Source organism: Anser cygnoides, chromosome 4 (assembly GCF_040182565.1).
Source record: "Anser cygnoides isolate HZ-2024a breed goose chromosome 4, Taihu_goose_T2T_genome, whole genome shotgun sequence".
Classification (NCBI taxonomy): Eukaryota; Metazoa; Chordata; class Aves; order Anseriformes; family Anatidae; genus Anser; species Anser cygnoides.
This window is the reverse complement of record NC_089876.1, coordinates 55,625,643-55,653,239: the sequence shown is the minus strand read 5'-3', so window position 1 is coordinate 55,653,239 and position 27,597 is coordinate 55,625,643. Positions and strand designations below refer to the sequence as shown.

Here is a 27,597-nt window from a genome sequence, read left to right as displayed (position 1 = left end):
AATAGTACATAATAGTAAAATCATAAATGCCAAGTTAAGTCTAAATATATTTCTGAAGTCTTTGTCCTTTCTCTGCACCAGTTACACATAATGAGAAAAATCTTTGCATGATGTTTTAACTGAAAGAAAAATACTTATCATAGTTGAAGACTGCGTTCTTCACAGGTATTTAGGTGTTTTGAATAGTGGAAACGTTTTATATCTAATTTTTAAGCACTGTTTGAGGTATACATGCTTTAATAGTATAGTTTACTCCAGCCATTGCTAATACTTGTGAGATACTGAAATAGACTGTAAAACAAGGAAACTATCTAGTAATGCCTGAGGAAGTATAAAAGTGTGATGCTTTTAAGAAGATGATAAGTAGCTTTGGATGTTATTTTATACATATGTATTAACACTTCTTTATTAATACAACACTTATCCTTGTTTTCTCCAATTGCTCCTGAACAGTGTGAAAAATTTGTCTGTTCTTACTGCTGCTGAGTACTGCTCAAACTTAGTGGAGGTAGCAGCTATCTACTCCTTAAATGAATTTTGTTACTGTATCTTCCAATAAGGTTTTCTTAATGGATTTTGTAATTTATTTTTTTTTCTAAATGGATTTTTTCTAAAAGGATTTTGTAACTTGTGCTAGAAGATTTCAATACAGCAAAAGTATTTTAGACCTTTCTCTAGCAGAAGGATCTTGATATTCAATAAAAATGAGTAATATTTCCAGCTTGTCATGTCTAGCAGGGAGTCTTATATATTACAAATGTGATTTCTTCTCTACATCCATCATTAGGGCTCTCAACAAGCTGGCCTGATGTCACATGTATATTCAGCCATTCAGTTATGCCAAGAAGGTGGTAAAAAAAAAAGAATAAAATCAAATAGTAATGCCATATAACAAATTTTGAAAATAGAATATAAGTTTTCCAAAATAGATAGCATTGCTATATCCAAAGGATTTGTAAACACTTTCAAGGAGTAAAATCCAGCTCATTTGCTGACTTTTATGTTCCATTTCCTTAAAAGTGGAAGGCAGCACTGCCAAAGAGCTTGAGACAAGAAAAGACACTATTGGTTGCAATCTGTATTCCTGAAGACTCTGTTCTAACCCTACTGAGGCCAAGGAAATGCACAGCAGTTTAATTTATTTTTGCTGTTACTGCCTCTCTGCTCCCTTGGTAATAGGTCTTACATTGCTAGTAATCCTAATTGGTGAACTGACATGCTACATTTGTAATGCAAGTTTACTGACACTGCAATTTTTCATCCAACTCCTCTTATTCCAAGGAACAGGTCACAGAGGCTATTTAGCTCTGTGCATTCACATCTCCAGATTGAAAATATGGATCTCTTCAACATCACTTCTGCATACAGACAAAGTATTAAGAGATTTGAACTTGCTCCATCTGGGTCTTGGTGGTTCCAAGACCTTACACCCAGGAGAACTACAGGCATCTTTCTCATATGTCTCTCTCATCTGCAGGGCACATGAGTTTTTGATGAAAACATCAGCAAGAAATAGCTTTACTGAGAAAGAAGAGTGGAAATACCAAAAATGTACTTTTGTCTTCAACCCTAATTACATTTTTCTTGCTCTAATGCGCACCCACTTGGTCCTTTCCATCTTTCAAGTTAGTGTCTTGTGACCTCCTCTCACAGACTGTTAGCATGTGAAGAAGGAACAGTAGGATTTGTAGCTACTTGCACCGCTTCTTTTGCAAAAACCATAAATAGTTGAAGTAGTGATAATAAGTTGATCTTATTAATTCTGATACTTGTAGAGTTGTACGAGGTGATTAAGTATTCAAAAGCGCTTCCCCTAAGAATCACCCGGGGAGACTGTTTTCTCACAGAAAAGCAGTGACTGAAGTGATGCTGACTACATAAAAGGTAAATGAAATGATAAAATGCACTTTTCAACCTCCTACAGAAAAAGCGTGCAAGATTTGAATATGGGAAACAATCAAAGATTTGAACATGGTAAACAATCAAATACAGCTTCATTGGAGTCAAGACTTGAGAATTCTTAAGTGCTGCAACCCTTTGTTTCAAAATTAAATCCCTGAGGTGCGTGGTCATGCAAAATATATCTTTATTGGGGGTAGACATATAGAATATGCATCCTTCCCATTTATAATGAAATCAAATAGTGTTTTACACACCAAAAATTTAGAACTGGTATATGTTAGCCAGCTGGAGATTACACATTTAGTTTTCCTTATTGATGTAAATACTCTATTCTATAATCAGCACTATAGCAGCAAAATATGACAACCAATTTAACTTTTTTTTGTGCCTTTTTTTTTTTTTTAAACTCACAGTAAACTCCATTTGCAGTAAAATACATTCCCTTCCACAACATAGCTCCTAAATGGAAACAATAACTATTTCGTCCCCCCTTAACTGCAAAAATGGAGCTAATAATCAAGAGATATTTCCATATTTTTGGAGTGCATCTGTGAAGGTGCAGTGGGTTTACGGGGCAAGGTTTTGGTAGTGGGGGTTGCATGGGGTGGCCTCTGTGGGGACCATGGGCGAGCAGGTGACCTGGTAGGAGCTGCTTACAGTGGGGGACCCATGTTGGAGCAGTTTGCTCCTGACAGACGGACGCTGTGGTACAGACACATGTTTAGAGCAGTTCTTGAAGAGCTGCTGCCTGTGGACAGCCCCCGCAGGATCAGCTCAGGAAGGATGGCAGCTTGTGGGAGGGAAACCCTGTTGGAGCAGGGGAAGAGAGTGACCGAGAAGGAGTGGTGGAGGCAAAGTGCTATAGACTGACAGCAACCCCCTTCCCCTGTGCCACTCAGGGGGAGGAGGTGGAAGAGAGTGGATGGGGGGAAAGGTGGTTTTGGTTTCTTTCCTTTGTTTCTCACTTCTCTACCCTGTTAGTAATAGGCAATAAATTTTACTAATCTCCCTACACTGAGTCCATTTTGCCTGTAACAATAATTGCTGAGTGATCTCCCTGCCCTTATCTCAACCCTTGAGCCCTTTGCTTGGTATTTTCACCCCCCTCTTCCTTTGAGGAGGGGGAGTGAGAGAATGGTTGTGGTGGATCTCTGCTGCCCACCTGAGTAAAACCATCACAGGAGGTCACTGAAAAGAATATGTCAGGTAGGTAATGATTTCCCATTTCTCAGGCACCTCAGTGGAAGCTCACATTCATCACTTCCAAACTTAAGAATACTAAAACTATGAGATGGTATGGGAACTTGCCAGAGTGACCTCCTGCCAACAGGAATGGAACTCCCCTTTCCATTTTATTTATTTATTTATTTATTTGTAAATGTAGAAAATAGATTAGATGAATATTTTCACCCTGAAATAACTACGCATTTTGATGTTATAAGAACTCCAAAACAAACAGGTAAAATTACGGATTTCTAATATTCCCCTTCCCCACTTTTTTTCATGTCTCAGATTATTCTCAAGGATGTTATAGTCCACAATCTTACAGAAATTAGGAACTTTAAGAAGATAACTTGTTGTTTATTAGCTGAACTATTGAAGTTACAGGAAAAGGCAGTCTGTGCAGTCTCAATGTTGTAACCATACCACATAAAAACATTTTTTGAAATATCACTCTGAGGATATATAGCACAGCACCATTCCCTCTCCCTAGGGCAGTACCACAGGGTATCTGTGCTTCACAGGTGTCAAATGAATGGCAAAGCAAATGTTTTCTGAGTACAGATGTTTTCAGAGTACTTGCATGACCAGCATTGCAGTAACTGAGCAGGAATCAGTAAGATTCCTCCTCAATTTCTGAGTAGCTGTCCTCATGAACTGTTGAAGTTAAGAAATCTGCAGTTGACTTTATTAATATAAAACTTTCAACTTGGGGGAAAAATAAATAAGATGACATGACCTTGAAATAGTTCTCAATTCCACTGTAATTTTATACTATTAAGTTTATCACAAGCGAATGAATGCAATTCTGTAAGTTCTCCATGCAGTCTGGTTTTTTATGAAATTAATTACCCGAGTTAGCTCATATGTTTATTTTGTTAATAAATAAGTCTCAAGATCTACATCAACTGTGCACAGAGTAGCTAAAGTAAAATTAATGTCACCATTGTTATCATAATTGAAATGAAGTTGCAGACAAAAATGGTAATTTTAATATGCAAAAGATATACCATTCTGGAAGACAATGTGTTCTTACGGTTCATTTTCATTTTCTGGTTCTGAAGAATCTTTGAATTATTATGACTATGACAAAAAAAAAAAATAAAAATTTGAAATTCTGTCCACTCAGTGACATCACATAACAGAGATGGTAGAAAATAAACATTTGAAACCACGTTATGGGTATGATCAATCATTAATTCAGGAGCAAGTGTTTTGTGTTTTTTAACCCATATTTCAGGCAGCACTTAACACTACATATATGCATGTTTAAATACTATCTGTACTCAAGAAGGTGCCTTCAAAACAAATACACATTTCTGGTCACGGCATGTAAGTGTTAATAAAACAGAAAAGAAACTAAATATTATAGTTAAGTAGCATATGTCTGTCATACCTACAATCCAAAGCAGCACATTCACTCCGAACTCCTACAGATGAGTGTCAGGGGGTCACACTAACCTACTGTTGAAGCATCTGGGAGCACAGAGTTCAGAAATTCTATAAGTGGTCATCCAGGAACAAAACAACTGCAGTACAGGGTCAGAGGAGAGGTACTGAAGATAAACCAAAGTGAAAGCCAAATTTTTATTCATGTAAATTCTGAGTCAATTCAATGAAGTTCAGCTTCTAGATGCTTTAAAGGTGAGATACATCACACACACGATATATGTAAGTAGCAAATATTGACTTCTGATGAGAGGCTTTAAAAAAAAATACTATACAGTTAGAGAAGAAAATTATCTGTTTTGTTTAACAATGAATGACAGTCTGGAAAGGAGATGAGTACCTTAGAGCAAGTCTTCAATTACAGTGCATTTGGAGGGGAAAAAGAGTTTCTCTCCTCTTACATTTGGTATACAATCATATACAAGTTATAAAGCATCAGTTAGCCTTTTAAGTCTATGCTTTTTATTATTATTATTAAAAAATTTATCTTGTTAATGACTTCATCCATAACCCATGACTCCTATCAGAAGGAATACTTACGAAGTTATGTCTAAAAGGATGGAGCAATACACAAAGAATAAGAATTACATTGCAGTTGAAATGTGATAGACTGCCATTTCTGAAAAACAGCAACAACAAAAAATTTCACTTTGGCACTTAATGAATTGTCTTAAAAAATATATATAGAGAAAAATTCAGGTTCAGAAACTTGTAGCCCTTCATTGCAAGACAATCATGATGTGCTAAATGGGCAGGGCATTTTTCCTCTGTCTTTCCTGTTTAAAGAATTACCATCAAGCATGGTAAGAGCCACAACTGACAGAGCCAAAGATTACTTATTAGACATGGATGCTTGGAGACAGCATAGCCCAGATATCAGAACCAGTGATCAGGTTAGGAAGATATCATTACAGCTCTATGAAGACACCTATTGATTTCAAATTATAACCATCTGTTTTCTTATCAGTAGATAAGAGGACTTAGAATTCCATAAACAAACAAAAATGATCACTTGGACACTGAAATGAACTTCAAAACTCCACTTTTGCAAAATATTGTTTTAAAACAAGTACTCAACAAATTTAAAGAATTATTTCTAATCTAATATTTAATATTCTCAAGACTATGTATTATATGCATTTCTAAGTACCGAAGAAGTACACCATCACTTTAATGTGCCAGCCCTTAGAGAAGTGAGCATGAACAGACATGTTCTGTAACACATATAAAATAAATCATCTGAAGCAGGTGGATCTCCTTTGTTCCCATTTTCTAAAATTAAGTGCTCCTTGCACAATAAGTCCTTTACGTAGCTTTAACGTTACCTGAAAGCTTAAGCTCCCATAATTCTGTAATATTTTGAAGTTATATCCCTTTAAGATATAACTGCACTTCCATTCACCTCCCTCCAAGGGAGAATGAGGCTAGGGAAAGGCTTATTAGAAGGACTACCAAATAGATGCATTAAATTAATCAACAAAGCCAAAGAGACTGTACAGGACTACCTCCCAAAGCTTTCCTTAGGCCTCTCCACTTATAAAGCAATTTGTCACACACAAATAGAAAAAAGACAGTGAGTGGAAAGACAGAATACAGTTTCTAAAAGAAACCCTAGAGTCAAGTATTGAAATATTCATACACACACCACTGTCAAGCTGCTGTAAGGCAGACGTATACACAAACACACACACTAAAAAAAAAAACAAACAACAAAAAAACCCACTATTTTTAGTTGTATGGCCAAATTCCAGACCATGTTATGTCTACTCATAGGTAAGTGATTTCATTCTGATACCATTTTCTTGTTTGTTCAGTTCAGTTTACAGGGTTGCTCCTTGAACTTACGCTTGCTTCTACTTCCATACTCTTTGTATTCAGGTTAGAAGCATGATCATCTACACAGTCTCCATTCGGGGTAAAAGAAGAAAGAAAGGCAATATCAAACAACTCCTAGAAATAATTTTAAAATATATGCACAAATCCAATACTGACTAATGAATTGTATTACTAACAGAAACAATTCATCACATCACAAGCCTTTTCCAGTATGTATTCCCTCTCATTAGCATCTGGATTTCAGTGATGACCAGCACAAACTGAAAATACTTAGGGAGAGAGCATTAGATAAGAGAAAAACCAAGTACTATCAATTTATATTTCAGGAAAAGATTAAAGTATAAAAAATAGAAAATTAAACAAAAGCCTTTTCACAAATTTGTTATGAATACTCTAAGTATGAAGTAAGGTGCAAGTCATTAAAACCTAAGTTAGGAGATAAAGTAACTTAACAATTAATACAATGAAACAAGCAAGCAGGGAAATATTAACAGTGTGGAAAGACCAAAATTCACGTTTTCTAAACTTCCACTCAGTTAAATCTCATCAGCTTCAGTACTGCCTCCCTGACTGTGCACAATAAGCTCCTTCACAGTGAACTCTAGTAGAGAAAGAAGAGATGACAGGATAGCAGAGACTTCCTCCAAGCTCACCATACTCAAGTAGCACATGGTGCATCTACAAAATATCTGAACCAGTCCCCTAGCATTCAAAACTTGAATGAAGTTTTCTAAGTTTCAAGACATCCCTGGAATTTTTCAGAGAAACATATAAGAAAGAAACAGCAAGAAGTCAACCTTACAAGGCTTCCCACCTTAAAGTCATTGCTATGTATGATAAGTCCCTGTACTACAAAAGTAGTCATAAGAGGAAAAATGAGAGAGAGAAAGCTACCACACAAGGCAACTTCAAAGAACCATATTACTAAGAAACAAGTTACTAAAAGAAAGAAAAAAATAGAAATAACAACAAATACAAAACCATTATTTAGTTACCTTCTTTAACTTTTTTTACCCCTCTCTTACTCACAAGGGGCAGCAGAGAAGGCAGCGCTGATCTATTCTCTCTGGAAACCAACAATAGGACCAGAGGAAATGGCATGAGGCTGCATCAGGGGACATTCAGGCTGGATGCTAGGAAAATAAATGTTTTTCACTGGGCATGTAGTCAGGCACTTGAACAGGCTCCCTAGAGAAGTGGTCATGGTTCTAAGTCTTCCAGAGCTCAAGAACCCTTTGCACAATGCCCTCAAGCATGTGGTATGATTTTTGGGTGGTCCTGTGTAGGACAGAAGTTGGACTCGATGACCCTTGTGGGTCCCTTCCAACTCAGGACATTCTATAATTGTTTTGGGGTAGTTGTATTTCTTCATCTTCAGCACCAATTTTTTTTTTTTCTCCCTGGAGAGACAAGAAAGAAAAATTGCCTAGGTCCAGCTTTTTGTAGTTATCTTGTTAAGTTTAACTAATGGTTAACTGATTAATTTAATTCAGTTGCTGAATGACTGATACTACCTGTAGTTGCAGCAGCCTTAGCTTGGCGTTTGAATTAGAGCAGTGGTGGGGACTTCTTGTTGGAGAAAGCTAATTTAGAGGTTTCCCTACCCCCAGAAGTGGTTATACTTGCATATATTTTATTATTGGACGTATTTCTCAAAATTCTTGCTTCACAGGAAATTGTTTTTACTTTAGGGAGTTTATGAATATTTTGTTTAAACTTCCTAACCTTTGTTTTTACTTTGTCATGATTTTTACTAAAGTTTTAAAAATTAGTATTTATCTTCAATGTATTATGTCTATGTATATTGTCTGTATGGATAGCATATCAGCATTCAAAACAAGATGTACATAAACTGATATTTTTGTACTATATATTTCTGCATTAATAAATATTAGTTTTAAAAAAAATAAATTCAGTCAGGCATATCAAGTTAATAACTTTAGTTCTGAAAACTAGACACAATTCTATATCATTGAATATGACAAAAAAAGAAAAAAGTCAACTGCAAATATATTCTCTGAAAATAATACCACCGCTTTTTTTTTTTTTTTTATCACCAAAGCATGGGTACAGTGTGCTGGATAGAGAGGTGCTGAGTCTTCACAGCCTAGCCTTTTTGTAGGATCAAAGTAAGTGTAAAGTGCTACTATGTGAGAACTGGCACACCTACATCATAGCTCAGGCTGGGATTTGAGGCACAGTCCAGAGCTTAAATGGGGCTGCATTGGGGTCATTAATGGCCATCAGTGCAGTTATAGGCATGACATGAGTTTACAAGAACGAACCAATTAAGACACTCATTGAGAGGTCTGATATTTTACTCTTTGCCTACTCAGAGTTTTCAATCATTCGAAACAAAACATAAAGTAAGATCAGTTCACAAATCTTTAAGTAAATAGAACATTAAAGGTGGAAGGTTGTTACGTAGCAACTGCCTTCACTGCAATTTCAAAAGTCATTGAAAGAAACAGAATCTCTCTTTTTTTGCATACTGACCCCACTGTCACTCTGCCAAAAACTTTATCAAACCATAGCTGCATCGCTGTATCTACTCGTGCTTGGGCTGTTTTCAGTAGACCAGAACAGCAACTATAGGCTAAAGCAATGTAAGAGTGCAACTGCCAGTTCTACATTAAGCATATTTTTCCTGCTATGATTGCAGGTAGATCAGGGACAGGCAAAAGAGCCTTAGCTGTCTTGATTTAGAAAAGCCTGCATTCTGAAACTTGGTAGAGGAGTTATATTTGACACTAAAACTGGCATTAAAGTGAATAGGATAGCTACACCACACCAAGAAATCTAGCCCTAGTGTTTTATGCATGAACCAGAGGCATCATCATTTACTGATCACTACAGAACATAAATTGTTTTAAAAGCTATTGAACCTGGTAGATTTAATGAGCTCTAAAGAACATAAATGAAGGACCAAGACAAGCATGGCACATAAAGTAAAATCTAACAATATGGTCCAAAACCTAGGAACAGGGATATTTATGTTTATTTTATTTTATTTAGTTCCAAATGAATACTGCATGTATCCCAAATATTTTCTTGGTATTTCCCTACATATTGGGATTTTATTTATTTATTTATTTATTTATTTATTTTAAGGAAAAATACCAGTGTCTTTATATAAAGTCCTGAACTGGCCTTATTCAGAATACTTCGTTTTGTTCTTATCCTTTAGTACTGAGAAAGAAAAATTCAAACTGGAAATAAAGGTGTGAAAAACTACTCAGGAGACTGAAAAAGCTCAGTTGACTTGGTAAATGCATTTCCTTAGGTAAACACAAAGAAGAACAATAATTTTGTTAAGAAAGAACAAAAACCAACCAATCAAATGGAAAACTATGTGAATTTAAACTTGCCAAGAATAAATCAGAGATGGAAACTAGAAATAAAAATCTTATTTTCGAAGCAATAAGGTACTACCCCCTCTTAGAGTAGCAATAGAAAAAGGGTTAGATAATTTTACAATAGAATTTATATTTGTCTAACTGTGGATTACTTCACATGGTGTGATTGCCCAAAACAGCTGTGGACTAAGCATAATGTCTCAGAATTCAACTTCCAGACCTACATTCAGATTCACAGTACACACAGGATCTCATTAAGTAGAGGAATTAGCACTGTGCAAGCAGGTGTATATCCTGCTCCCTTCCCACTACCTTCCCACATGATTAATTAGGTCAAGGCAGAGCACTGCAATGGTATGCTGTTCTTGCCAAATTATTTGAAGCCGGCTCAAGTAACAATGACTCATGTAGAATCATAAGTTATATCAAAATCTTCTTTTGGTATATTTCTGCTTGGACCATTTTGACTGCAAACTTTGTAGGGAAATTCTCCTCTCTGTCCCAGTGGCTTCCCATTCAAAGTCAAGCCCATTAAAATTCAAAAGCCCACTTCCCATTCAAAGAAAGCATTCTGTGTGAAAATAGTTAAGTGGAAGCTAGGATAAACATGAAGTAAGATAAAATAGGATAAGATAGCCATGGCTTATCATTGACATTTCAATGCTGTGTTACTTTTCCAGCACTTTGAATGCATTTACCACATTAAGTAATATTAAAATTAATAAATAATAATAATATATAACAACAAATTCCAACAGTGAATTATGCTACTATAAGGCTATACTAAAACCACAACTACAAGGAAAGTTGCTAACTGTAAAACATTTATTTCATAATGAAAAAATTTTAATCTTTTGTTAATACTGTTACAATCCTTTATCTTCAAGACCCAAGGCTTGATGAGAATGTTTTATGCAAAGTTACTTGTTATTACTTTCATAGTTTTGAAATATCATGCACAATTGACTTTGATTCTTTAAATCCTTCTCCTTGACAACCACAGATTCATATCAAGTACAACTGTTGCCTTTCTGTGAAAACTAGATTTTGCTGACATACAGCTATTGTCTTTCTGTAAAAACTGGATTTTGCTGACATACAACTGTTGCCTTTCTATAAAAACTAAATTTTGCTGACATGTATTGATTTTGTTCCTTCTGAGTTGCACCTTTTCCTCTGAACATTGTTGAGCTGCACTTTCATCTCTGAATCATTCCATCAGCCAACTGGAACAAGTCCCAACATAAGGCACTATTAAGCATTGTTTTAAAAATAGCGGAATACATCTTTTCTGTTTGTTTTTTTGTTGTTTGTTTGTTTTTCTCTGACATTGAGTAACATTGGAAACATAATGGAGATTATGAAGTTTAAAGTCCAGCTGATAGTTTAATTTAGAAAAAGAAAAAAAAGAAAAAAAAGAAAAAAAAAAAAAAAAAAAGAAAAAAAAAGAAAAAAAGAAAAAAAAAAAAAAAAAAAAAGAAAAAAAAGAAAAAAAGGGAAGGGAAGGGAAGGGAAGGGAAGGGAAGGGAAGGGAAGGGAAGGGAAGGGAAGGGAAGGGAAGGGAAGGGAAGGGAAGGGAAGGGAAGGGAAGGGAAGGGAAGGGAAGGGAAGGGAAGGGAAGGGAAGGGAAGGGAAGGGAAGGGAAGGGAAGGGAAGGGAAGGGAAGGGAAGGGAAGGGAAGGGAAGGGAAGGGAAGGGAAGGGAAGGGAAGGGAAGGGAAGGGAAGGGAAGGGAAGGGAAGGGAAGGGAAGGGAAGGGAAGGGAAGGAAAGGAAAGGAAAGGAAAGGAAAGGAAAGGAAAGGAAAGGAAAGGAAAGGAAAGGAAAGGAAAGGAAAGGAAAGGAAAGGAAAGGAAAGGAAAGGAAAGGAAAGGAAAGGAAAGGAAAGGAATTATTAAGGATCACTAAACTGAAAGTACCTATCTCTGACTTAGAACTTGAACATACTCAAAATCCTGTCAGCTATGAAGTATTTTATGGTTTATGACAATCTAATGAATTATGGGATTAAAGGCTGGCTTTACAAAGGTTGAGGAACTTTCAAGGTGAAACTGGGTCTTAAACCCAGTTTTCTTTCAGGTTCTTTTTTCCATGCTCATTTTATAGCAAGTTTGAGGGACATGCATTGATGATATGCATGCCTTGAAAAAGTTCTCACTGGTACTCCAAAGTTCCTTTGTAAAAACATAACAGTAATTTTAATGAAGATACAGTTCACAATTTACCTCAAATGGATGAACACATTTTCCAAAGTCTTAAGGTATTAAGGCACTTACTGTAGAAAGTGCCTTAGGACGTGTTGTAGCAATACATATAGCAATGTGTTAGTACATTAGGATGTGTTATAGCAATACATTCTCCGTATAAAACATCACTTAACATACTAAGTCAATTTTTCCAAATTATTATAACTCACATTCTGTCCAAGTGGAAATGGCTAATAGATCAGTTACTGCAGAGTACCATAAGGTACGATTCCATTTTCTTCTGTTGTTCTGTTTCTTTAGGTTCAGTAATAATTTTTATTTTTCGTAATTCTTGAATGATCTTCCAAGTGCAGGATTCTTGGGTAGGTTGGAAAGAGGTATGGTCAGAGAGATGGAAAATTACACTTCAGTGCAAATGATCCAGTGGTCCAAGCCAATATAAACAAGTCAAAACATGTTGCCAACAACTCATTCCATACAAAAATTCATATAAATACAAATAATATTATATTTAATAATATAACATTGCTTATTTCAATAAAAGTATATTTTCCAGCAAATCAATTAGCAGAAATAGGTCAGTAGGTGTTAAAACGTGTTTGGGACTAGCTACTCAGGAAAAAGTGGACAAAAGTAGTTTTCTGTCAAAACTCTTAAAAAGTTTTGAATAGCAGTGTTTATAAAATAAAATCTTATTACCAAACTAAGCTATCCGTGGTCTTATATGTTGGAATCACTTCACAGATCATCATAATTAATTAATCCGCAAATTATTTAAGTCATACAGGACTTCAATGAGTTGTTGACAGTGTATATAATTCATAATTTTATTAATAGATTTATGAAATTTCTCTGCCCTTCTGCTAGATGTTGCAGATACAGTCAGTAGAAAAAATGGAGCCAAGCACAGCACAGATCCAAGAGAGAGCGAACAGGTAGTGGGAGATTTTCCACTTTGGACTATGTCTTTATGATACACTCTCTCCCTAACTGTGTTTGTTAGTTTCCAGAACATGCTGAAAAATCTGCATACTCTCCAAGATGAATGAGAAAACTGTTATAAAGTATGGCAGATGAGAAAATGTGGGGTCCCAGGTTTGATTACTGTAATTTCACATATGCCTGCTGTCACCATGGCTTTGCTGTGTTTATCTGTGGACACTGAGGCGTGCTTATTTGGAGAGGTTTTCTTCAAACTTCAATTTAAAATACTCCAATAGAGACAAAGATAGCCTAAAACCAGCAGATTTTGAAAATGTCTTATCTAATCCATGCTTTTAAGCACAGAAATCAATACAGTCTCAGTTATAAAACACTAAGGTGTTGTGGTGATAATTTTGCTCGTTCTGAGACCCACAGACATTTTCAGCTGTATTATTAAGATGCACTCAAGATACACTGTTTTGCACATGCAAGCATTCATATATGTAGCATCAAAATTCATTCGAGTTAATTTATACATTGCAATTTGCTTCTCAAAGGCTTTTTTTTTTTTTTTGTATGCAAAACTATACTGGGGTAAAAAAATTTACAGCACTCAAAAAATGGAAGAAACCGGGACACAATTCCTTTTTCACGACAGGAAAATGCCAGGCCCATATCATATCCCTGGATATTTAAGCATTGTCCTGCTATGATCACAAGGAGTAAATTACCTAGAAAAAGAGGAGCACTCACTACCTAGCAGGAACTGTCTCCCCTGAGGCTTGAGCCACCAAAATACTCATAAGGCCACTGATTACAGCAGAACAGCTCACTTGCTTTGAGCTAAACACTGTGTTTAACGGATTGAAGCCTCGACTAATAAATGAAGCTAATAACAGAGTATGAAATTAGTTTGAAAATCTTCCTGATTTTGACAGGACTCTGCACAATGGTTCACAGACATTTCTGCCTCTTTTACAGGTCACTGTTTATTCTGTTTTGTTTTGTTTTGTTTTTTTGTTTTTGTTTGTTTGTTGCTTGTTGTTTGGTTTTGTTTGTTTGTTTTTTAAATAAAGAGAAAATACTAAGTTTTGGTGGACCCTCATTATCTAACAGAAATTCTGTGTTTATAAGCACATAAAGAAAAGGGCAGATTTTGCTCCAAAGAAGTCAAGACACTATGGCAAATATAAATATATCAGGTGCACCTCAGTATTTCTCTTCAGTGGTGCCTACTAATGGAGTACAAATTCACATTCTATTTATATCCTTGCTTAGTTGTCTTCATATACAGTAAGTACATATGCACACGTTGTAATCATGACTAATATTTAATAATAATATTGTATTTAGCTATTAGACAATTTCAGAGTAGCATTTTTATATATATACATGTTATATATAAGACCTGTTTTTCCTTGCAGCTCCCAATCTGTTCTCCCCATGTTAATTTTCCAAATTCTGTTGTATATACACTTGATATATACATGTGATGCATTATTACCCTAAAATATACCACTTATTAATAGTGGATGAGCTCTAGCAGTGAGATTAAAATAAAATCTATCTACATTTTGATTTCTGTTACTACTGTAATCCCCCTCGAGATTAGATTCTCATATCTCATATCTCTCTGTTTAGCACAGATCTGAAGAACATGATGGAAAGAAGAACATCAGAGAACACCTGCACCAGTGAATTAAGGTTTAGACAGAAACTGCTTAAGAAGAAAAAATATCTGAATTTAGCTTTATTTATTTAGTTTATTTAATATAATTATTTAATTAACCATGAAGTAACAACAATTACTTTGTACATATCCCGAAGTTAAATGCAATAGCCAACAGTTAGTCAAACTAGACTAAAAATCTATCTTGTGGTAACTAAAATGTTACTCCAACACTGGCTTTTGAGCTAATACATTTTGAAGAATGTTATGTTACAACCTTGTGGTAAGCACCTTTATTTCTTGCAGAGAAAACTGGCAAATTCACCTATACAGACTCTCTATTTCATTTTCAGAGACTAGAATATGTTGCTAAGTGTTTTGTTGCTTATTGAGGTACATTGAACAACCACATTTTTTCTATTTTTTAGTGACTGTTACTCTGAAAGTTTAAAGTTGGCTTTTCTATTTTAGCGTTCTGCTAAACAGAAAACAAACAAACAAACAAACAAACAAAACTATTCTATTTGTAGTTTTGTGTTTAATAATAGGTCAAAGCCTCTAGGGTTTCACACTTGAATGAGTTACATCCCGGGGAATCCTGTGTACTGAGAAAGCCAGATTAATTAACATAATCAAACATGTCTCAGTAAAACCAGGATCTAAAACTACAGTGATGTCATATCCCATTATAACACCCTCTTAAAATGCTGGGATGTACAAACTGCAAATACAAATGTGGTACAGACTACATACATGAGATTTTATTCCTTAACATTATGCTATGTGGTTTTCAATGCTGCCAGGTTGGAAGCTGATACAGTGTTTGTAAAGTCAGTGTATTGCTTTCATAAGCACTTAAATACCTTTAAATTTGTAGTTGAATATATCATGACAAGACATTTTGATTTTATAGATTCGTGTTTTAAAACTTGAACCATCATTTGGGTTGAACTTCTGAGTCACAAGGCTCACTAAATATTACCCAGTGGCTTCTGGATCAAACCCAGAACTTATGGTTGACCTAGGTTAAAAGACTTTAAATGGTGACCAGTTCTGCTTCCTTTTTAGTTGTCTCAATCCTTTCATTGCTTCAAGGTAATATTAAAAAAATAATAATAATCTGAATTCATCTTGTATCAGGTTCCAGCCTTGCTAACTTTTTTCATTTAAAGAATTACCTTCACCTCACAATCTTTTTCCATCATGTAGGTGTATAAAGATGTTTCTAAATATTTCTGGCTTTAACAGGATAAGCTGCTTTAATCTTACTTGATAAATATATTCCAAACTGTAATGTTCTTTCAGCTCTTTTCAGAAAACTTTCAAATTTGCCAGCAGCCTCCTTACAGAATGATTATTTAAATATATCAAATCTTAACATGTTCCAGGAATGGGCACACTAAAATGATAATAATAATTTCTGATGACTAGTGCTACTATTACTTTGTCTTAATATTTCACAAGGACTCCGTCACACCAAAAAAAGTACATTCTGTAATCCTTCAGTCTATATCTGCACATTGGCTTCTCTGTATGATTACTGTTGAGTAGCTGCATGATCTTGCATTCAGTTGAATAAATTGCATGTTATTAAAGCGAGAGATTCTACAAAGCTGACCTGTGTTTATGTCTTGCTAACTGCAAATACACAAAGTTTTTCAAGTATTCCCATCTCTGGGGGAAATAAAAATAAAAATAAACAGCAACAACAACACAAGCCTACTGGTATGATCCACATCAGGATCATTTCTATCCAGCAACCTTAAAACATCTCTGACTTCCAGGCTATCCTTTCTGAATATATCTCAAGCTTATAAATATAAATGATTTACTTCTAAATGTACCTAAATACAGAGAAAGAATAGTTATATATCTTGCCGTCTGTAAGGAGAACTAGAGATCATCATAAACTAACACATTTTGGTGAAAACTTTTCATTTTGACATACTAGTGTTTGCCATTTGTAAGGAACATATTTTGATTAAGTTCTAGTACTACCAAACGTAAATTACACAACACATACAGTATATACATGCATACTAGCCAACATGTTATGAACTAAGGGCAATATCTTACAATGTTTTATCCAGGTATATAAGGTATATATATATATAATCCAGGTATATAATGTATATATATATATAATGATATATACCTAACAGAAGTATCAAGAGATACCATAAAAGTCTTCTAAATATTGGACGTAGCCATTTTTTCAGTTTTACCTACTGTTAAGTAGGTAAATTTTCCAGTAGTAATATGGCAAGAATAAAGAGATGGTAATTAAAACAATAGTGAGTTAAAATACTTAAAGCAATTAGAGAATATTTTATCAAAGCTTGTGATTAAATACTAAGTACACTTCTACGCTTCTAATCTCATTAAAGTCATTAGCATGTTCTTTGTTGAACTGGAACTCTCATGGAGAACTGTTTGAATTCATACAGAAGAGAGTACTTTAGTATTCAGCATTACTTATGTCAAAAGCTTGAAGACAATATTTGTATTTATCAGAACAAAATGATTCAACAGAGTAGTTGTTATGTAAAGCACAAGCAAGTGTATGTTTTCTTCCCACCGAGATTTCAGGAAGTTTGAACTCAGCATATCCAAAGTAAAGCCTATATTTATAATTAATAGAACTGTTCTTGCTGGTGAACTGGAGAATCCATGCTGGTGGTACTAACTACTAGCATTGTAAGAAAATCTCATGCTTTAGTTCAAATGATTGAAATACAAGACCAAATCACTGTTGAAGTACACAATACACAAATGGTGCCTTCAGAAGCAGCCCCACTAAATGCTTATTTTAAGGAGGAAGACAAGAATCAACAGTTCTGAACATACAAAGGAAGTAGTCTACGCTAATTCAGTAGAGCACCTGCTTTGACAGACCGTCCTTGAGCAAATAGAGGCATTCTTAGGTTTGTTCCCTACTGTGTTTTCACTTAAGGGTTTGAACAGGTTCTTTTCATGGTTATTTTTGTCTTCCCAGGTGAGGGTAAGAACAAGAACAAAAAGATAAACTTTTTTGCAAAATGGACAGAGAAACTTAAAAGTACTGAATGCAAAGAGTATGGAATCATTACTTAAAAAAAAAAGCTCAGGGAACAGAGGAAATAGATTAGTGATGTTCTAGAATATTCTTTAGCCATACGCTTGGTAGGTATCAACAAAGAAAGCGAAACTGGATCTAAAAGGAGGTAGGAGTTATTATTTAGTGATGCCTGCTGGAACAACCTTGAAGAAGAGACTTGAAAAATAATGATATTGGGAAAATAGAAAGCATAAATTAAGAACACAGACGAAAGCTACATGTGGGATTTTTATGAAGGGAAAAAAAAAAAAAAAAAAAGACAGTATTCCAGGAGGTGTAGCTTGCGATTCCCTATTTCTAACACACACTCTGTTCTTAGAAATAAAGAAAAAAATCTCAACCACCTGTTTCTTATTATTTCATCTCCTCTACACAGTGATCTTTTTTTAGATATATATTCTGTGTTAAAAAATTGTTCTACACTTCACCCTGTCTTTCCATCTTCTGAAATGAGTTTATTGTACTTCTAGCTTTTACTTCTGTCAAATTTCAGTTTATTTTCTTCTTCTTCTCCTTCTTGATGAACTTTAGTTTTTGTTTGTTTGTTTTTCCCCACATTGTCTCCCTCATTCTTCAGCCCCTGAGCTTTCTGTGGCTTTTTAATAGTTTAAATAAGACTCTGGCCTGAGATAGTAATATGGTCACCCATGAGTCTGTGCAAGTAGTGGGGCTGCAGAAGGACTTCAGCTGCTGTCTAATACCAATCAGTGACTACAGGAAAAAGCAAGCCAGTGTATTATACTTAGGGAGGAGGATATGCCCAGGTAGATACATTTCACATATGCAGAGAGCCGTCCCTAAACTGCTCCCAGATTTCTCCTTCCATTGATTCTCCCAGACAGGCAGTTCAAAGGCTCCTCATTAAAAAACATTGTCTTTTAGGCTCAGAGAGAGTGTTCCCACTCCACAGTTTCAGGCATATTTTCCTCATCTGTCCCAGTTCAGATATAACCCTTCTTCACACATCTTTCATCTTCTTTTCTGGACAGACAGCTTTTCTCACACAGAATTTCTCAGTACCAGCTCATAAATTCTTACCCTTTTCTATCGCAAGCACCTCCTGACTTCAGTGAACTTTTCTTTTGGGTTTCTCTAACAATAAGCGTAACCACCTCACTTTCCTCCTGTCACCTATACTTGTAAACTTACTCATGCTACGGTCCTCCCCCTTTTTTCCCCAGGATTAACTTTCCTGTCCCCCTCTTGCAATGTTCTTTCCACCATTTCCTCCCAGATCCCTTCCACTCTCCTCCCCACTGGGATGTTCAGACTTTCTCGGTTTAGGTGTGCCTGTTGGTCTGTTCTGTATTACTAGATCATCTCCCTTTTCTAACGTAACAAGTAGAATAGAACAGGAGGATACTGTTCCTGCGTCCATCGGCACAGTACTTGCAAAAAGAGACCGAAACAGAGATCCTTCGCCCCCCCCCTTTCCTCAGAAGACGCACGCCACCACCCAGCCCAACAGCTCACCCCCCGAAACCCCCGACCCCTCCAGAGCCCCCCACCCCTTTGGATTCCCCCCAGCTTCCCCTCCCGCGGTGGGGCCATCTCCCCCGGCGGGGGCAGCCCCCTGCCCGCCGCCATCCCCCCCTGCTCCAGCTGCCGAGAGCTGCGTCGCGCTGCGGGGAGGGGGCGAGGGCCTCCCCCCGCCATGCCCTCCGCGCCCGCCCCCCCACCGCCACCACCACCACCACCACCGCCTCCACCGCCGCCGCCGCAGGATCCGCGGCGCACCCCGCGCCCGGGATGCGGCCGGCGGCGGGGAACCGCCTGCTGGCAGGAGCCGGGGGCAGGCGGGCGGGGAGGTGGGCTCCGGCCGCCGCCCGCCGCCGCGGCAGGGATTAGGCTCCGTCCCGCCCGGCTGCCATGAGGGGCGGCGGGGCCGGGGCGGCGGGGCCCGGCGGGCGGTAGGCGGGCGGCGGGCGCGGAGCCGCCGGAGCTCTCCGGGGTGCTGAGCCGATGCCGAGCGTCTCCTCCGGCAGCATGGGCCGGGCGCGGTACCTCCGTGCGGCCGTCTCGGGGTTTTACCTGTGGGAAGCCGCGGTTCTGCTCAGGTGAGGTGGTTTTCCGAGGGCAGAGCGCCGTGCCTGCCCGCCGTCCGTTCTCCTCGCGCGGGGAATGAGCCGCCGCGGTCGCTGCCGTCCCTCGGCAGCAGGGCTCTGGGCACGGACACCGCACGCGTGGGGTCCGCGCCTCGCGAATGACTTTGTAACGCTGCATCGCCTTGAATTTGGGGTCGCGTTCGGGGAACGGGGGGCTAGGTGGTGCCTGTTCACAGGTCCCTCTTTGATCTGGGAATGTTATCACTGTTTTTAGCAGGAAACGTGACATTAAGGATTCCAAAAATTCTTCAGGTGCAAAATGGCCATGTGTAAAAGTTACAGAAGATAATCTGAGTTAGCAATATATTGATCTGATTTTTTTTTTCTACCAGTTCTTTTCAGTAAAAAGACATTCAGGGATTGCATTAGGTCAGAAAAGTCCTATAGAGAAATAGAAGAAATAATAGCTGAGCGAACAGACAAGTGGTCTACAGAATTTCCCTCAGGAGGGAAAGTGCCTGCTTTACAGTCTGGGATGTGTATTATAAAAGATAGGAATATATTCATAAATTATGACTTGAGCAGAAGTGACTGAAGTTCATAAGGTTGTGTTTTGTTGATGTTTTTTTGTTTGTTTGTTTTGGTTTTTTTTGTTTTTACTTTCTGCCCACTCTTTTTTCTAGCTAAACTAATATTATGATAGCAATGCAAGCATTCTTTTAATACACAGTTCTGGAAGTGTGGTGGTAACAGGCTACAATAAACTTGAGTGATCCATTACTGTAATGGTGAGGGGAAAGCTTAAAGAAGAAAAAGGAAACATGCAAAAAAGCAGCCTTCAGTGTCATCACATATTCACCGCTGATGCAGAGTTATCCATGTTTGTTAGCAACAAATATTGTAGCCCTGGATCACAATAAATAGATTAAGTCATATATTAAAACACTGTCAGACTATTTTTAAGCAGTACATAGCTACCTGGCAAAAGTAAAAAGGAAACTTAAATTTTAAAAGGGGTTCTCCAGAGAGAATTTGGCAGTTATACTTGTAAGGGATTTATGATTACAAATTTAAATTTGGTATGTAGTGCTCCACAGCAATGGCACACCTCACAGGTGCTCACAGGTTCAAAGCAAATCTTTTCTTTCTTTTTGAAGTTAGATTAATGATCTGTTTTGTATCTACATGTGTAATGTAAATAGTTTCTAATGTGTTTTTACTGTAATTGTGCCAAAAGATAGAGATTTTAAGAAACTGGGTCACATGGTATGAGATTAATCAACTTTGGGTGGAAAGAGTAAATGCATGTATATAACAGTTTAAATTCTCCAATTGCACGAAATACTTTATGTTAAGTGTAGATGACCAAACCCTTTCGTAGTGTAGGCAAGATGAGCAATAATGTGATATTATAACTTTATTTTAATGTACTTATAGCACATATTTCTCTTTGGTATATTATTAAATTCCCATCCTACTGTTGAATGATTAATCCTTAATCCTAACAATCCTTAATATTGTTTGGTTAATAATAAAAGCGTGGTTTTTTTGTTTGTTTGTTTGTTTTTGGTTTTGTTTTTTTTTTAACCCCAAGGGAAAAAAAAAATGGTGTAAAAGTAAGTTTTAGAAGGTATACAGGTATTTCACATCAGATAATTCTGGACTAACATTTGTTTCAAAACCTATACAAGCATCTTACTTTGCATAAATTCAAATTTTGTTCAATGTTCATAAAACCTGTTGTACTTTGATAACCTGCTGCTCTTCAATTATCATTTTCTCATAATGACCACGGTTACTCTGCACAAAGATGTAGATCTATCTTGTGCATAGTGTCTGAGAAAGACCTCAGAAAGCTGTTCGGAATATATCACAATATAGAGACTGCTGGTGGTCTGAGGTCTAGTGATACAACCTAAGAAAGCTGAGTCACTTCATCGAGACCCATAGGAGTATCTTCCATGCCCAAGACAGCTTGCTTTAAAATGGAAAAAGTGTACCAAAAAAAAAGCATTAAACATTAAAACCTGCAGAATTCCCAAGCTTCTTGGAGCCATTAATTCCAGTTCTCTTCCAACTTAAGCCTTGTGATTTACATCAGAGCAAAGGGGACAGGGAACAGTAGGACACTGATTCCACTCCCTGTAAGACACAAGCTCCCAACCTTAGCACCTATTTAATATCCTCAGTGAAAAGATGAACATGCCAGGAGTTTCTAGAAACAGCCTGGTCTTAAGTTTTTAACTTGTTCAAACACTGTGGAAAAAAAACAATATATCTTCTCTTATGCTGTGCAACATTGAAACTTCCCTGCCCTTCATTAACAAGCACTCAAAGCTGTGTAAGAAGACTGATAAAACCTTAGAGGAAAAACTTTCAATTCTTGTCCAACAGCCATGAGGCTGACTAAAGTGATTGTCTAAATGCTATGCCTGTGAACATAAACAAGTATAGTTGTTTAGTTTTATTTTGAGTATAGGTCAAATGAAAACAAAAAGGTTTCTTATCAATATAGGTTGCAAAATTAAGGGCATTCTATTTAGTGAGCAAGGTCTCTGGTTTTACATGCTTCACAAGAGAAAACTGCAATTGATTTTCCTTTTTTTTTGAAATAATTAATTTTCATCCCATATTTAAAGACTTTTCAAATTGAAATGACTGAAACAACATGCATATTGGCCATTGTAGGAACTAGTTATTAATTTGATTTCTGAAAGACACTGAAGAAAAAATATCACTTATAGTATTTCATAATATTGTCTTAGATTAATAACATACTTATTGATAATACAATAATACATTTTACACAGGAAAAACAAGCGTTTAAGCAGATAGTAGTCCATTATGTTTTTAGTGTTGTATTTGAGAACTGGGAGAACTTGTATTGAGAACTGGTCATCAGACCTCAAATTAAAAGATATTATATATTAATGACTGCCACGTCAAGCACAGTGCTATGTTAAGAAGTGGGGTAAAAGCTAGGCAGGGGGTGGGGGTGGGGGGTGGGAGGGAGGAAATGAGCCTGGAAAATAACTAATTCACTACCAAACAAGAAAAATAAACATTTCTAAGCTAGAGTTTGACATCATCATTATCTTTAAGACAGAATATTCCTCTGATTTTTCATTAAAGTAATATGCTGGTAACATAAATTCCTCTCTATTTGCTTGGATTCCAAGAGGTCATGCCAAAAGCAAGATCATGTTGGTAGAGTCACAGAAGGATAGTATTTGTGAATCATTTATGATAATGATCATATTTGTGAGTCAAACAGTTTTATGACAGCTCTCAAACTTGCATGGGCACCAGCACAGCTCTCTTAGAATTACTTTGTCAGGGATTTGCCGGAGAATTTGCTTTCTACTTAAAGAGAATAGTGTATGCATTTTGTTATATAGACCTATGTTTGGGGAAAGCACATAGGAAAGGTAGGTAGCACTATGGAAATGCAGAATAGATTGTCTCTTTAGGATATTTTTTAGGTAACTATGTTAGCGGAGACCGAGAATCACCCTATGATTAAGTTATTGCCTCTTTCCTTGTTCTGTTCACTGCCCCATTGGCCTTATATTGGAAAAAACAGAGACAGCTAATTGTACTTAGAAGCCATATTCTTGTGGGGGGAAAAAAAAATCTCAATTCTCTAACTTTGGGGCATGCCTAAGCTCACAGTTAACTGATTTTGAAATTATTCTTGCATTGCATTAGAAATTGATTTCAGATGAGTATCTTTAAGATACAAAAGTCAATTTCTTTTAAGCCAGCATCAGTTCCTCTGATACAAGTAATGAAAGAGAAAGAAACAACAGCTAAAAATCATTAAATTTGTGTTGTCATAACAAACATCTTTGAAAATAAAGTTCTTCAGATGTTCTGATGAGACTTCAGCATCTTATTAAGATGTTAAGAATTATAACTACAACACTATTCAAGAAATAAAAGTCTCTGCTAAAATCAGGATGTCAATAAAATAGTGGGTGAACGAAAATGTAGTCATTCAAGCTGAGGGCATGGAGGCACAATATTTTCCTTAGCAGCCCTGACTCAATTTGAAAAGTTTCTGTGGGATAAATCGGTAAACAGACTCCAGATCCTAATGAAAAAGACCTGATATGTGTCAGGGAGCAGCAAGAGAAAGGGAAAGTGATCTGGGAATTCAGACTCACAGGAAGGCAGGCAGGAGTAGAATTCTACTAACAAGGCTTGCAGTCCCACAGAACCTAGAACTAGAACAGAGTAGATCCTGTCCACAAAACAGTTCAGATTGCCGAGCCAAGTCCATAATAATGTGGTAGGTTTGAGGTCAAGGCAGAAAGTCAGGTCAGTAGATCAGGTTCAGGACCAGAATTAGGAAGGTACAAGGCTGGGTACAGGTGCACTTGCACTGTAGCTCAAGCAGAGACAACAGCTACTCTCCAGCATTCCTGATGGGGAAAAAAAGGAAAAGGCAAAAAAAAAAAAATAGAAAGGAAAGGAAAAAAAAAAAGAGAGAGAAAGGAAAAGGAAAAGAAGAAAGAAGAGGAGAAGGAGAAGGAGAAGGAGAAGGAGAAGGAGAAGGAGAAGGAGAAGGAGAAGGAGAAGGAGAAGGAGAAGGAGAAGGAGAAGGAGAAGGAGAAGGAGAAGGAGAAGGAGAAGGAGAAGGAGAAGGAGAAGGAGGAGAGAAATAAACAGCTTCTGAGAGAAGGGGGTGAACCCCTGCTGAGATTTCGCACAGCTTTTGTCAAACAGCTCTGCTTCAAAGCTGGGCTGCTGCACTATTAGAGCTGGCACTGAGCCCAGCCAGGCCCCTGGGATTAAGGAAATGTGCTCAGGGCCCTTATAAAATGTCGGGAGGAGAACACTGGGGTTCCCTTGAAGGATGTACCCATAAGCAGGCACTGTACTTTCCAAAAAATTGGACCACAAAAAAGGGCTTTTTTGGGGGAGCAAGACTATAGAAATCAAATTCTCTCATATTTCAAATATACCGGTGAAAACACCGAAATCTCTTTGAATCAAATATGAGTTTTATTACTAGTATGAATTTGATCAGCAGTTTTACTATCTATTCTTTATTTCTATAAGAAAACAATTATTTTCCTAAATGACTACCATGTTTATAACATTGAGAAAGAAATATGCGCAGAGCTTTGAGTTATAATACAGTAAGCTGTAAGAAAATTGAATAACAAAGCAGTTTCAATTAAGAACATGAGTCTTTCCATTCTCATTGTACTAGTGACATTTTCTTACTTTTCAGCCTCTCCTAGTTCATTGCTAGCCAAATGATGCTAACAACAACTGAAAGACAGAAATATTTTGAGATGAGTGTTGTACTTCTGTATGATGAAAAATGTAATAGCTCCTCCATCAGATTAGTCTTGTCCAGCTATCCTAGTGTGACAATTAGAGAAAATGAAAAATTTTACAAGATTAGAGCTTCTTATTTTAACAGATTTAGAATACAAGCTTCAAATGACCTTACTGAGTATTATGTAATAATACCTATAGGGAATGATTCCAGTAAATCAGCTTTTCTCAAGTAACGAGCAATGAAGAGCCCTTCTGTGTGGTATTGCATCTTCTTTTTTATTGCTTTTCCTACAGATCTTTATGGTGTTTATTGGAAGAATCAGTAAAAACAGACAGAAACTAAAAAGAAGTCGTTTTACTGTCACTTATATATAGGCATTGTGAACAGATTGAGTAAAAGGCACCTTCTTGAGGACAAGTATCAGCTAACAGCAGAAAGGGATCATCTCAAGAAGCATGAAAAGACACAGCCAGAAACTGTGTAACAAGAATGCAGGACCAAAGCATGAGAATGAGAAGAGCATCAGGAAGAAGAGTCCGTACAATAACATAAAGAGAAAAGAAGGCAAAAATATTTGAGACTGTATTTTTTTTTTTTTTTTCCCAGCAGTGATTATATCCTATTACTCTTTGTGGCTTCAGAAGCATTAGGATCCTTCCTGACTGATGTCTTCAGGTGCTGTGTCAATATAAACGCTAAATAGTGATAGTAGAAAGAAGGAAGGAAAAAAGTACAAAAATAGCATGTGGTTATAAAAGAATAAAAGGATATATTTTGTTGTTACTCTTCCAGTCAGCTCTCTCATAAGTTGCTCCAACATTATTCAAGAGCAATACCTGGTCCACTTCAATGGACTTTCTACATAACAAACACTTCCTACATAATTTTTCTGCACCACATAGTATCCTGTTCTTCCTCTAGCCCTACACTGGATGTACAAAATGAGTGGGGACAGAGAGGGTCACAGTTATTTCCAGGAAGGAACTTCCCTAAAGAGGATCAGTCCATTTCACTATTGTCATTATTGAAGTCTGTATTTGGTGACATAAATTAACTAAATGCTAAGAGAATGTAAGGAAAACAGTTTGAGACCACAGAAAATGTAGAAAAGTTGAAGACCCCAAAAACTGATTGGACACATTGTAAAATTAATTTAGTGAAACAATTAAGTGAGTAGAAAGCAAACACAGGAGTACTAAATTTTCCTAAACTGTGGGGCTGTTAGTTGTTATTAACCCGGTTTTTGCAGCTTAAACAGGTTTAGGAAGAGTATCATAAGCAAAAAGAATATAGCTGTGACAAGATGTGACATTTAGAAAAGCAAACTTTTTTTTTTTTTTAACTCCTCCTGTTTAAGAATTAAAGCTGCAGGTTACCTATATAACCTACTGTTTTAGGATTTTGCCTTTTGTTGCACCCCATCTTTGATATAAAAAATATATTGGAATATGCTACTCACTTCATTATTGTCCAAGCCTTCACAGTTTGCATAAGACTCCGCCACATCTAGAACTTATCTCCAGTTTTTTATAAAATATAATTTTGTCTCTTCCAGAATTTTGAAAGGTAAAATATAAGCTTAATGTAAACCTAAGTAGCATCTCTGAGAATCCACAGGTACCAGAACATACAATTTCCAAGACGACTTTCTAAGAAATAGACAAATCACAAATTTGTATAATTTTTACCACAACTAACTTCAACTAACTTTAATTTCATGACTAACCACCAACTCACTATAGTTATACCAGCATGGTTCTTCAGAATGTTTTAAAAAAATTATTATTACTTTATATCTTAGTGGGTGACTGCAGAGCCTGCAGACTCTTTTGTAAAAAGTTAGTTTATAATATAAACTAAAAGTGGGATAAAGTGGGCCTTGATTATTAAAAACATCCCTAGATTTTCACAGTATCACAGTATCACAGATTTCTAGGTTGGAAGAGACCTCAAGATCATCGAGTCCAACCTCCGACCTAACACTAAGTACTCCACTAAACCATATCGCTAAGCTCTACATCTAAACGTCTTTTAAAGACCTCCAGGGATGGTGACTCAACCACCTCCCTGGGCAGCCCATTCCAATGCTTAATAACCCTTTCGGTAAAGAAGTACTTCCTAACATCCAACCTAAAACTCCCCTGGCACAACTTTAGCCCCTTCCCCTTCGTCCTGTCACCAGGCACGTGGGAGAACAGACCAACCCCCACCTCTCTACAGCCTCCTTTAAGGTAACTGTAGAGAGCGATAAGGTCGCCCCTGAGCCTCCTCTTCTCCAGGCTGAACAATCCCAGCTCCCTCAGCCGCTCCTCGTAAGACTTGTTCTCCAGACCCCTCACCAGCTTGGTCGCCCTTCTCTGGACTCGCTCGAGCACGTCCATGTCCTTCCTGTAGCGAGGGGCCCAAAACTGAACACAGTACTCGAGGTGCGGCCTCACCAGAGCCGAGTACAGGGGCACAATCACTTCCCTAGACCTGCTGGCCACACTGCTTCTTATACAGGCCAGGATGCTGTTGGCCTTCTTGGCCACCTGAGCACACTGCTGGCTCATATTCAGCCGACTATCAACCAATACTCCCAGGTCCCTCTCGGCCAGGCA

General features: G+C 37.1%; 2 protein-coding genes across 11 annotated transcripts in view; one reads left to right on the top strand and one right to left on the bottom strand.

The window, feature by feature from the left end:
* The window catches only part of LOC106041756 (ran GTPase-activating protein 1-like), a 140,366-nt gene that overhangs the window by 28,543 nt on the left and 84,226 nt on the right, over positions 1–27,597 (bottom strand). The gene's annotated exons all lie outside the window — the stretch shown is intronic.
* GLRA3 (glycine receptor alpha 3) overlaps positions 19,495–27,597 on the top strand; it is a 90,979-nt gene continuing 82,876 nt past the window's right edge. The window contains exon 1 of the mRNA XM_013190334.3: positions 19,495–19,716. Within this exon, the coding sequence (XP_013045788.2) occupies positions 19,622–19,716 (95 nt within the window). The 5' untranslated portion in view covers positions 19,495–19,621. The remainder of the gene's footprint in view (positions 19,717–27,597) is intronic.